The 12708-nt window shown below is 50.1% G+C and overlaps 1 protein-coding gene across 1 annotated transcript in view; it reads right to left on the bottom strand.

The window, feature by feature from the left end:
* FSTL1 (follistatin like 1) overlaps positions 1 to 12708 on the bottom strand; it is a 104913-nt gene that overhangs the window by 15438 nt on the left and 76767 nt on the right. Inside the window, exons 7-9 of the mRNA XM_089666958.1 lie at positions 5869 to 5987; positions 4928 to 5040; positions 29 to 139 (exon numbers count right to left, since the gene is read on the bottom strand). Of these exons, the coding sequence (XP_089523084.1) occupies positions 29 to 139; positions 4928 to 5040; positions 5869 to 5987 (343 nt within the window). The remainder of the gene's footprint in view (positions 1 to 28; positions 140 to 4927; positions 5041 to 5868; positions 5988 to 12708) is intronic.

Below are 12708 nucleotides of genomic sequence, written 5' to 3'. Positions count from 1 at the left end.
ACTGTGTGGGCAGTTTGGGCTCACTTACCTTCACAGGACATGGCGGTGCACACCCAGTTCCCGCAGGCGCATACACAGCGGTTACACTGCACCTGGGTCTCCGCTCCGTCTTCATACTTCTCATCCTCCAGGGCACACTCTGTAAGACAACACCAGAGAGTGACATATCTGATCTTCCAGATCCCCACAGTCCATGTTCCCCTTTAGATCAAACTCCCCCCTTAGATCAGAATCCTTCCTTCGATCAGTGAATCTTAGATCAGAAGTTCCCTCTTGGATCAGGAATCTCCTGCTTAGATCAGTGATCCCTTTACTCCCTTAGATCAGGATACCCCCTCCCCTTAGATTTGGAATCCTCCTTTAGATCAAGCTCCCCGCTTAGATCAGGAGTCCCCCCTTAGATCAAAGTTCCCTCTTGGATCAGAAATCCACTTAGAGTAAAATCTCCTGCTTAGATCAGTGATCCTTTTACTCCCTTAGATCAGAATACCCCCCTCCCCTTAGATTTGGAATCCCCCTTTAGATCAAGCCCCCCGTTTAGATCAGGAGTTCCCCCCTTAGATCAAAGTTCCCTCTTGGATCACAAATCCACTTAGAGTAAAATCTCCTGCTTAGATCAGTGATCCCTTTACTCCCTTAGATCAGAATACCCCCCTCCCCTTAGATTTGGAATCCCCCTTTAGATCAAGCTCCCCCCTTAGATCAGGAGTTCCCCCTTAGATCAAAGTTCCCTCTTGGATCAGAAATCCACTTAGAGAAGAATCCCCTGGTTAGATCAGTGATCCCCTTACCCCTTAGAGCAGAATTTTCCCTTAGATCAGGATACCCCCCTCCCCTTAGATTTGGAATCCCCCTTTAGAGCAGAAGTCCCTCTTAAACATTTGTCTGTCCCTCCTACAGACTTTCGCATTGTATGTACTGGCATGCCCCCATCAGGCACCAACTGCCTACAAGTCCATCCACCCTTGGCAGGGGCACAGCTTTGACCATCTGCGCTATCCTCCTGCTTTATTGTAGACTGTAGCTGGGCCCCTTTTGATACCCATGGGCTCCTTGGTTCCAGCCTAGGTTACTTAATGGATGACCTGACTCTGGTCCATCACTATGGTTTTGGAGGTAGCCAGGGCTTTTTTTGAGCGGTAATGCGGGAAGGGGGGGGGGGGCGCAGTTCCGGAACCTCCAGAACCTCCAGCAATGAATGTATGTAATGGCAAGGGGTTCTGAGGTGTGCTAGAGGGTCTATTGATGCTCGAGGAGCTATTGTTGCTGGGAGGTTGATTGGTGCTGGAAGGGATCTATTGTTGAGGGAGGGGTCTATTGTTGTTGGCTGCTGGAGGGTTTATTGATGCTGGCTGCTCTGAGATCTATTGTTGCTTGGAGGGTCTATTTTTGCTGTTGTGGATCCAGTTCTAGAACAAGGTTGTCCGGCTCCCAGGTCAAGGATCCAGAACTGCAACCCCTTCCCCCACTGTTATTACATGCGTAGAATGGGTGTACCACCCTGCATCCATTCTTTGCCCCCTAGTTTCACTGTGCCCAGGACAGCTGCCCCTCTTGCCCACCCCTTGTCCTGGCCCTGTGTGGGTCTATTGTTGCTGGATAGGGTCTATTGATGCTGGGGGATGTGTTTTTGAAAGTGGGGTGTATTGTTGCTGGTTGCAGGGAATCAATTTTACAGCTTATCATCAAAATTCCATACAAATTACTTAGCACCAAAAATGAAACTTGGTTCTGTATTCTTTAAGAGAGGCTTACTGGGAGGTGGACAGGAGGTAGAATCAAGGGACGGTGCTCGGAGGTGGGTCTGGGGTAAGGAAATTTCCTGCACCTACTCTCTGAGAAAAAAAGCCCTGGATGAAGCACCCTCCTAGTGTAATGAGTGGCAGGCGTGGATTGATTAGGGCTGCTCAATGTTTCACAGGCTGCTGCTCTCTCACTTCCCCCCGTCTTCTAGAGAATTCTAGAATATTGTGGGAGTCTGCAGCCTGAATATTTATGGAACTTCAGCCAATCCCTGACAAGGTGTACTCAGATGGTGGTGAGAGAGCCCATAAATAGTTTGAGGCCTGAGCAGCAGGGACAGTGCTCCCCTGGGAGTGCGCAGCACCGCAATCCGGTGCCCGCTGTGTCCTCCGGACACAGTGGAACACCGATCGTCAAACGGGACCTCTCTGGCCAATCAGTGATCACATGCAGAGTAGTAAGCAAGATGTCACTCCTGACATCATTGCTTACTACGTGTGAAATCTGTGAATGATCACAGAGATCACATGGTACAGGGCTATTCACAACAGACTTGTAACATGTGACAAGCTGTGACCAATCACAGCTCACACAGTATTTCTCAATGGCTGCAGGAATGCAGCCAGAGAGAAGGAGAAATTATTGCTTTTACAGCCTATATGGGTGTAAAAGCAATCAGTGTAAAAAAAAAAGAAAAAAATCTTCATCACCCCCCACAAGTAGTACAGTGTCGCCATGGTGACAATGTACTGCTAGGGTGACAGTATGTAAAAAAAAACAAAAAAAACAAATAATATAAAAAAATAAAAATGTAAAAAAAATGTTTAAAAATTATAATTTTTGGTTATAAACCAATTTGGGCTTTTTTTTTTTTTTACTAAAAAGATAACGGAAAAAATGTTGGCCAAGATTTATGATGAAATATTATTTATTTGCAAAATTTTATCAGAAAAACACTTTTTTTCAAAATTTTTGGACTTTTTCATTTACATAGCAAAAAAAAAAAAAAATCCCAGCGGTGAATAAATACCACCAAAATAAAGCTTTATCTGTCTCAAAAAAATGCTAAAAGATTCATATGGGTACAGTGTTGCATGACCGCGCAATTGTCATTCAATGTGTGATAGCGCTGAAAGCTGAAAATTGACCTGGACAGGAAGGGGGGGAAAGTGTCCGGACCGGAAGGGGGGGAAAGTGTCCGGACCGGAAGGGGGGGAAAGTGTCCGGACCGGAAGGGGGGAAAGTGTCCGGACCGGAAGGGGGGGAAAGTGTCCGGACCGGAAGGGGGGGAAAGTGTCGGGACCGGAAGGGGGGAAAGTGTCGGGACCGGAAGGGGGGGAAAGTGTCGGGACTGGAGGGGGGGGGGGAAAGTGTCGGGACCGGAAGGGGGAGGAAAGTGTCGGGACCGGAAGGGGGGAAGTGTCGGGACCGGAAGGGGGGGAAGTGTCGGGACCAGAAGGGGGGGAAAGTGTCGGGACCAGAAGGGGGGGAAAGTGTCCGGACTGGAGGGGGGGGAAAGTGTCGGGACCGGAAGGGGGGGAAAGTGTCCAGACCGGAAGGGGGGGGGAAAGTGTCGGGACCAGAAGGGGGGGAAAGTGTCGGGACCGGAAGGGGGGGAAAGTGTCGGGACCGGAAGGGGGGGAAAGTGTCGGGACCGGAAGGGGGGGAAAGTGTCGGGACCGGAAGGGGGGGAAAGTGTCGGGACCGGAAGGGGGGAAAGTGTCGGGACCGGAAGGGGGGGAAAGTGTCCGGACCGGAAGGGGGGAAAGTGTCCGGACCGGAAGGGGGGAAAGTGTCAGGACCGGAAGGGGGGGAAAGTGTCCAAACCGGAAGGGGGGGAAAGTGTCCGGACCGGAAGGGGGGGAAAGTGTCAGGACCAGAAGGGGGGGAAAGTGTCCGGACTGGAGGGGGGGGGAAAGTGTCCGGACTGGAGGGGGGGGGGAAAGTGTCGGGACCGGAAGGGGGGGAAAGTGTCGGGACCAGAAGGGGGGGAAAGTGTGGGACCAGAAGGGGGGAAAGTGTCGGGACCGGAAGGGGGGGAAAGTGTCGGGACCGGAAGGGGGGGAAAGTGTCGGGACCGGAAGGGGGGGAAAGTGTCGGGACCGGAAGGGGGGGAAAGTGTCGGGACCGGAAGGGGGGGAAAGTGTCGGGACCGGAAGGGGGGGAAGTGTCGGGACCGGAAGGGGGGGAAGTGTCGGGACCGGAAGGGGGGGAAAGTGTCCGGACTGGAGGGGGGGGAAAGTGTCGGGACCGGAAGGGGGGGAAAGTGTCCAGACCAGAAGGGGGGGAAAGTGTCGGGACCGGAAGGGGGGGAAAGTGTCGGGACCGGAAGGGGGGGAAAGTGTCGGGACCGGAAGGGGGGGAAAGTGTCGGGACCGGAAGGGGGGGAAAGTGTCGGGACCGGAAGGGGGGGAAGTGTCGGGACCGGAAGGGGGGGAAAGTGTCGGGACCAGAAGGGGGGGAAAGTGTCCGGACTGGAGGGGGGGGGAAAGTGTCGGGACCGGAAGGGGGGGAAAGTGTCCAGACCGGAAGGGGGGGGAAAGTGTCGGGACCAGAAGGGGGGGAAAGTGTCGGGACCGGAAGGGGGGGAAAGTGTCGGGACCGGAAGGGGGGGAAAGTGTCGGGAACGGAAGGGGGGGAAAGTGTCGGGACCGGAAGGGGGGGAAAGTGTCGGGACCGGAAGGGGGGGAAAGTGTCGGGACCGGAAGGGGGGGAAGTGTCGGGACCGGAAGGGGGGGAAAGTGTCTGGACTTGAAGTGGTTAAGGTGTGTGCTACATGGGTAGGAAGTCTAGTAACATTATTACACAGTGGCTAAATGGTTAGCACTTCCCCCTGGCAGTACTCGGGTCGTTGGTTTCAATCCCAACCCCGGCACCACCTGCCTGGAGTTTGCATGTTCTCCCTGTGACTGCTTGAGTTTCCTCCCACACTCCAAAGACATGCTGGTAGGTGAATTGGATCCCGTCTAAATTGTCCCTAGCATGTGCATGTATGAATGTAAGTTAGGGACCTTAGATTGTACGCCCCTTGAGGGTTAGGGACCTTAGATTGTACGCCCCTTGAGGGTTAGGGACTGATGTGAATGTACAATATATGTATGTAAAGCGCTGCGTAAATTGACGGCGCTATATAAGTACCTGAAATAAATAAATAATAAATTACATAAAATTCCTGGCTACATACTTTTCTCCGGAGGGTTGAAGCTGGGGTTCAGGCACTTCAGGAACTCGTTAAAGTTCAATTTCCAGTCTGCATTCTCATCCGACAGTTCAATAAGAGCCTCCACGCACAGACCCCTGAGAGAGACAACCACACGGGTCAGTACCGGTCCAGTACCGAGACTACTGGTAAACAATACAATTCTAAGAAACTAAGCAAAATAAAACACAATCCAGGTACAGGTTACAATAAAACGCTCAAATTACAGGGTCCGTCCACCAAAAACGATTATTTCACTTTTCGCCTGGTCCAGGGGCGGACTGACCATTTGGAAACTCGGGCACCGCCCGAGGGCCCAGGGTCAGTAGGGGGCCCCATGAGATGCTCCTGGTACCTTTTTCATAGGCTTTTTTAAATTTGGGCAAGGACACAGGGGCCCCATGATCCCCTATTGCCCGGGGGCCCCATAAGTTGTCAGTCCGCCCCTGGTCTGGTCAACTCAATTTGATGAGATCTCTGTAAAGGCCTGCGACCCCTCGGTGCCCATTATGAGGGGTTCCCCTATTGCTACTGGATATCTATTTATTTTCTAGAAAGGAGAATGAAATCGGAGGGGGAGGAACACACAAAAATGGGCAGAAACACCCAAAATTTCCAAGTGAACAGAATTTTTAAAAAGTGGATCAGAATTTGAAAAACAAATGAAAAAAGGCTGCAATATGGAACTCTGTATTCACTGTCAGGGGCGGACTGATCATTCCGGCACTCGGGCACTGCCCGAGAACCCGGCTCAGTAGGGGGCCCCATGAGTGGTACCTTTCATAGGCTTTTTTGGGTTTGGGCGAGGACACAGGGGCCCCATAATCCCCTATTGCCTGGGGGCCCCATGAGTTGCCAGTCCGCCCCTGTTCACTGTCATTGTGGTGCCGGATTGTAATACGTTTCTATCTGTCTCAGACTCTCACTTCAGAATCTTGTTGGCCTCCTGGTCCTGGTAGGTGGTGACGTTAATGGCGGTCTGGTTCTGTTCCAGGAACTTCAGGAATTCGGCAGAGTCCAGGCGGGAGTCGCCATCGTCGTAGTTCTGTAATAGCAGAGATATTTATGTTATTCCAGGGCCGGTATGTTGTCCCCGACAGGATAGCAGACTTACATCCACATAGATCGCGGTCTACAAATACTCTCTGGGGGGCATTTACTAAAGGCAGATAGAGTGTGCGCTTTGCTGCGCAGTTGCCCCAGAGATTAGTAAATGAGAAGAAGTTTCACTTGGCAAGGAACACCCAATCACAAGCAAGGAAAAAAAAATATTTTGCTTGCACATGATTGGATGATGGAAGCCAGCAGAGCTGCACCTCATTTACTAGACTCTAGAGCAGCGGCCTCCAGACTGCGGCCCGGGGACTGTATGCCGGACCTGCTTTGGGCCTTGTTCCTGCCTCTGATACTGACAACAGGTCATTATTCCTCCCACTGACACCAATGATGGGGCACTATTCTTCCCACTGACACCAATGATGGGGCACTATTTTTCCCACTGACACCAATGATGGGGCACTATTCCTCCCACTGATACCAATGATGGGGCACTATTCCTCCCACTGACACCAACGATGGGGTACTATTTCTTCTACTGACACCAACGATGGGGCACTATTCCTCCCCCTGACACCAATGTAGGACCACTATTCTTCCCACTGACACCAATGTAGGACCACTATTCTTCCCACTGATACCAATGATGGAGCACTATACCTCCCACTGACACCAATGATGCAGCACTATTCCTCCCACTGACACCAATGATGGAGCACTATTCCTCCCCCTGACACCAATGATGGAGCACTATTCCTCCCCCTGACACCAATGATGGAGCACTATTCCTCCCCCTGACACCAATGATGGAGCACTATTCCTCCCCCTGACACCAATGATGGAGCACTATTCCTGCCCCTGACACCAATGATGGAGCACTATTCCTGCCCCTGACACCAATGATGGGGCACTATTCTTCCCACTGATACCAATGACATGGCACTATTTTTCCCACTGACACCAATGATGGGACACTATTCCTCCCACTGACATCAATGATGGGGCACTATTCCTCCCACTGACACCAATGATGGGGCACTATTCCTCCCACTGACATCAATGATGGGGCACTATTCCTCCCACTGACACCAATGATGGGGCACTATTCCTCCCACTGACACCAATGATGGGGCACTATTCCTCCCACTGACACCAATGATGGGGCACTATTCTTCCCACTGACACCAATAATGGGGCACTATTCCTCCCACTGATACCAATGATGGGACACTATTCCTCCCACTGACACCAAGGATGGGCCGCTGTTTACTCCCGCTGACACCAGGACATTTTCTAATCCCGCTGGCCACAGTCCGACCCACCTAAAATTTGAAGGACAGTAAACTGGCCCTTTGTTTAGAAATTTTGGAGACCTCTGCTCTAGAACAACTGCACTGCAAAGTGTACAGACTATTTGCCTTTAGTAAATCAATCCTCCTGTGTCTCAATGGGGAGATTTCCTCTCATTTCCTGTTTAACTAGTTGCTGATCGCAGATAGCCGAATGACGGCTGCACTGCGGCCGGTCAGTTCTGGGTGGGCGTCATATGACATCCCCCCAGAACGAGCTCTCCTGTGCGCCCCCGGCGATCTCCATGATTGCTGTGTCCGTAGGACACAGCTGATCACGTGATGTGGTAAAAGGACAATCACAGCGGCCTTTTACCATGTGATCAGCGGTGTCCAATGACACGCTGATCACAGGGAAATGCAATTGCCGATTCTCGGCTGCACTTACCTCATGCTGTCAGAGCGTGAGGAAAGTACTGCCGAGAACTGGCAGTTGTCAGAGAAGGGATTGGCACCAATCATCAGGGCACTGATAATCAGTGCCCTGATGATCGGTGCCCAGCAGTGCCACCCACCAGTGCCGCCCACCTGTGCCCATCAGTGCCGCCCACCTGTGCCCATCAGTGCCGCCCACCTGTGCCCATCAGTGCCACCCACCTGTGCCCATCAGTGCCGCCCAGCAGTGCCGCCCAGCAGTGCCACCCACCAGTGCCCACCAGTGCCACCCACCAATGCCCATCAGTGCAGCCCAGCAGTGCCGCCAGTCAGTGCCCAGAAGTTGTGCCAGTCAGTGCCCAGCAGTGCCATCCATCTGTGCCCAGCAGTGCCACCCACCTGTGCCCACCAGTGCCACCCACCAGTGCTGATCAGTGCAGCCCAGACGTGCCGCCAGTCAGTGCCCAGCAGTGCCACCAGTCAATGCCCAGCAGTGCCACCAGTCAGTGCTGCCTATCAGTGCCGCCTATCAGTACTCATCATCAGTGCCACCTATCCGTGCCACCTCATTACTGCCGCCTATCAGTGCCCATCAGTGCTGCCTATCAGTGCAGCCTCATCAACACACATCAGTGAAGGAGAAAAATTACCTGTTTGCAAAATTTTATAATAGAAACAAAGAAACTTTTTTTTTTTTCAAATTTTTTGCATTTTTTTGTTTATAGCACAAAAAGTAAAACCCACAGAAGGGAGTAAATACCACCAAAAGAAAGCTCTATTTGTGAGAAAAAAATGATAAAAATTTAATATGGGTATAATGTTGCATGACCGCGCAATTGTCATTCAAAGTGCGACAGCGCTGAAAGCTGAAAATTGGCCTGGTAAGGAAGGGGGTATAAGTGCCCGGTAGGCAGGAAGGGGGTATAAGTGCCCGGTAGGCAGGAAGGGGGTATAAGTGCCCGGTAGGCGAGGGGTTAAGAGACATAACAGGAAGTCAGAGGAAATCTCTCCAAAGGGAAAGTTGCCCTTGCAGTGGGTGAGTGCAGTGCAGTGCTTGCAGGGGTTTTCTCTAGGGGTAACATATAAAGCAGATTTATTATCCCCCAGCTGCTTCTCGTTGGTCTCAGCCATTCCGGCGTCATCACCTACAATAAAAGAGCAACAGTCTTGCACTGTAAATGAGGACCCCAAGGGCCCATCCATAGCCTGGAGCATCGGAGAGTAGACGAGAGCGGCAGCTGTCAGGGGAGCTAGGGATAGAAAAGTACAACTGCTGTTCATGTTCCCCCTGGACCAAAATGAACACTTAACCCTTGCAGTGCACTGTATGGGTATCATTTGGTTTTCTGCTTGAATCATCTACTGGGCAGTTGTCACCAGATCAGGCGTCCCCCTAGGAAGATTTCCCATCACTTCCTGTCTGGAAGAGACAACAGGAAGTGAGAAGCAATCTATCTCTAAGAGTGAGATCCACTATGACAACTGTCATTGGAACAATTATCTCCACTGAAAGATTTGCCTTCTATTCCTGTTTTGGGGTCAACTGTAAAATTTTGTATCTCCTTTAATTTGTTGGCAATGGTCACCAGGAAAAATAAGTCACCCAGTAGGGAGGAATATTGAGGAATATTGCGTACAGGAAGTGAATAGTTCACTTTCATTTGGCGGTCAAGTAATTACAGACTCTTTCACAGTCCTCACAGGCCGGAGGCCTACACATATCTCCAGGCAGACGCATCCTGCTCTGTTCTCAAGTGCTGGTTGCCATGGTGATGGAATGTGATCTACAGCACCACACATAAAAAGGCTTTATCTGCCACTAGGCCTCGGCCTGTAACCCTTTCGCACCCAAGAGGCCTCAGATAAGAACCTCTGCCAAATAAACAGGAATAGGCCTCAAATAAGAGCCCGAGCCTAATAAACATAAATAGCTCTCAAATAAGAGCCTAGGCCCCGTAACAGGAATAGACCTGAAATAAGGACCAGGACCCAATAAACAGGAAGAGGTCTCAAAAAGGAGCCTGCCCCACCAATAAACAGGATTAGGCCACAAATAAGAGAGCAGGCCCAATAACAGGACTAGACCCCAGTTCAGGCCTAAAAAAACAGGAACAGGCCTTAAATAAGAGTCTGTGTCCATTCAACAGGAATAGGCTTCAAATAAGAGCCTGGGTCCAATAACAGAAACAGGCATCAAATAAAAGACCAGGCCCAATAAAAAGAAATAGGCCTCAAATAAGAGCCCGTGCCCAATAAACAGAAATAGGCCTCAAATAAGAGCCTGTACCCAATAAACAGAAATAGGCCTCAAATAAGAGCCTGTACCCAATAAACAGAAATAGGCCTCAAATAAGAGCCTGTACCCAATAAACAGAAATAGGCCTCAAAAAGGAGCCCATGCCCACTAAACATAAATAGGCCTTAAATAAGATAAGGGATAGAGAGGGGCACCAGACTAAGTGCAGTATTAAACAATCATTTATTGCACACAATTGTATGTACCTCACAAGAGGTAAGTAGTTAGCAGGCATGGGTACATAGGGACATCGCCCAGAAGAGGTTCCAGAGGCAGAGAAGATGGGGTAGATGGGCATCTGGGAGCCACGGCTGTGGTGAAAGCCAGGTCTCCTGACTCACATCAAGTCCTCTGCAGCGTGTGTAGGCTGTGTCTCGTGTATAGAACCAGACTGGAACGCAAGATGGCAAATAAGAGCCTGTGCCGAATAAACAGGAATAGGCCTCAAATAAGAGTCCAGGCCCAATAAACAGGAATAGGCCTCAAATAAAAGCCTGTGCCCAATAAACAGGAATAGGCCTCAAATAAGAGTCCAGGCCCAATAAACAGGAATAGGCCTCAAATAAAAGCCTGTGCCCAATAAACAGGAATAGGCCTCAAATAAGAGTCCAGGCCCAATAAACAGGAATAGGCCTCAAATAAGGGCCTGTGCCCAATAAACAGGAATAGGCCTCAAATAAGAGTCCGGGCCCAATAAACAGGAATAGACCCCAGATAAGAGACCAGGCCCAATAAACAGGAATAGACCCCAAATAAGAGTACAGGCCCAATAAACATGAATAGGCCTCAAATAGGAACCGGGAACCAATAAACAGGAGTAGGCCTCAAATAAGAGCCCAGGTCTAATTAACAGGAACAGACCCTGTAACAGATCCAACCGGAACAGGGTCCTTTGTTGTTGCCAGCAAGCTGGAAGATCTCAGCCATTAGATACTCCAAGATGGCAGCCAGGTAGACGGGAGCTCTGGCCCCGACCTGCTGGACATAGTTGCCCTTCCTGAGCAGGCGGTGAACTCGACCGACTGGGAACTGCAGACCAGCCTAGGATGATCGAGTTTTGGCCTTAGACCGAGCCTTGCCCCATTGTTTACCACATTCTGACATGATTACAGCACTAAATCCGGGACAGGGTCTTTCACAGACCCCAAATAAACAGGAATAGACCCCAAATAAAAGAGTCCAGGCCAAAGAAACAGGAATAGGCCTCAACTAAGAGCCCAGGCCCAATAAACAGAAATAGGCCTTGAATATGAGCCTGGGCCTAATTAACAGCAAAAGGCCTCATATGGGAGCCTGGGCTCAATAAACAGGAATAGACCTCAAATAAGAGCTCAGGCCCAGTAAACGGGAATAGACCTCAAATAAGAGTCCAGGCCCAGTAAACGGGAATAGGCCTCAAATAAGAGCCCGGGCCCAGTAAATAAGAATAGGCCTCAAATAAGAGCCCGGGACCAGTAAATAAGAGTAGGCTTCAAATAAGAGCCCGGGCCCAGTAAATAAGAGTAGGCTTCAAAATAGAGCATGGTCCCAGTAAATAAGAGTAGGCCTCAAATAAGAGCCCTGGCCCAGTAAATAAGAGTAAGCTTCAAATAAGAACCTGGGCCAGTAAATAAGAGTAGGCCTCAAATAAGAGCCCAGCCCAGTAAATAAGAGTAGGCCTCAAATAAGAGCCCGGGCCCAGTAAATAAGAGTACGCTTCAAATAAGAGCACGGGCCCAGTAAATAAGAGCCCGGGCCCAGTAAATAAGAGTAGGCCTCAAATAAGAGCCCAGCCCAGTAAATAAGAGTACGCTTCAAATAAGAGCACGGGCCCAGTAAATAAGAGCCCGGGCCCAGTAAATAAGAGTAGGCTTCAAATAATAGCTCAGGCTCAGTAAATAACAGTAGGCCTCAAATAAGAGCCCCGGGCCCAGTAAATAAGAGTAGGCTTCAAATAAGAGCCCCGGGCCCAGTAAATAAGAGTAGGCTTCAAATAAGAGCCCCGGGCCAGTAAATAAGAGTAGGCTTCAAATAAGAGCCCCGGGCCCAGTAAATAAGAGTAGGCTTCAAATAAGAGCCCCGGGCCAGTAAATAAGAGTAGGCCTCAAATAAGAGCCCGGGCCCAGTAAATAAGAGTAGGCTTCTGTACTGTCCTTCTGCAGTGTGGACAGGGTTAAACTGAATATTCATTAATGCAGAAGTGCAGCAGCCATCTTTAGTGAGACCACTTTGTAATGCTCATCTGTGGAGTGTCTCCAGTGCTTGAGCAGTCATCTTGGCTGGGTCTGGAGCAACCCGAAAGACAGTGATTGACTGATGTAACAGAGTAAGGAGAAGTGTGGTCTGAAGGCTGAAGAGAAGAGGGGAGAGGACAGGCTTGAAACCAGAGACAGGCCAGAGTGCCTATCTCTGTAGCAGAGCGGCACAATTTTCACTGCTACCCCCACCTTCCCACCTGTCGCTGTTTATTTTCTGACATCGACACTATTTCTCAGCATTGACAACCTCAATGTTAAGAAAAATTGGTCCTGCTGTATTTTTTGCAGCACAAAGATATGTCGGGATGACAATGTAATGTAAGACAATAGAATGTGGCATTCTATTGGCTGCTGAGCCCCCCCCCCCCCTTTGAACTTGAATTCCCATTCATACAGGCGCCATGATTATTCTTTTTTTTTTAATAAAAACCATTGCACAGCATTGCCCGTATC

This window comes from Staurois parvus, unplaced genomic scaffold (assembly GCF_062004578.1).
Source record: "Staurois parvus isolate SC_StPar_1 unplaced genomic scaffold, SC_StPar_1.0 ptg002937l, whole genome shotgun sequence".
Taxonomy (NCBI): domain Eukaryota; kingdom Metazoa; phylum Chordata; class Amphibia; order Anura; family Ranidae; genus Staurois; species Staurois parvus.
This window is presented reverse-complemented; position numbering and strand designations above follow the sequence as displayed.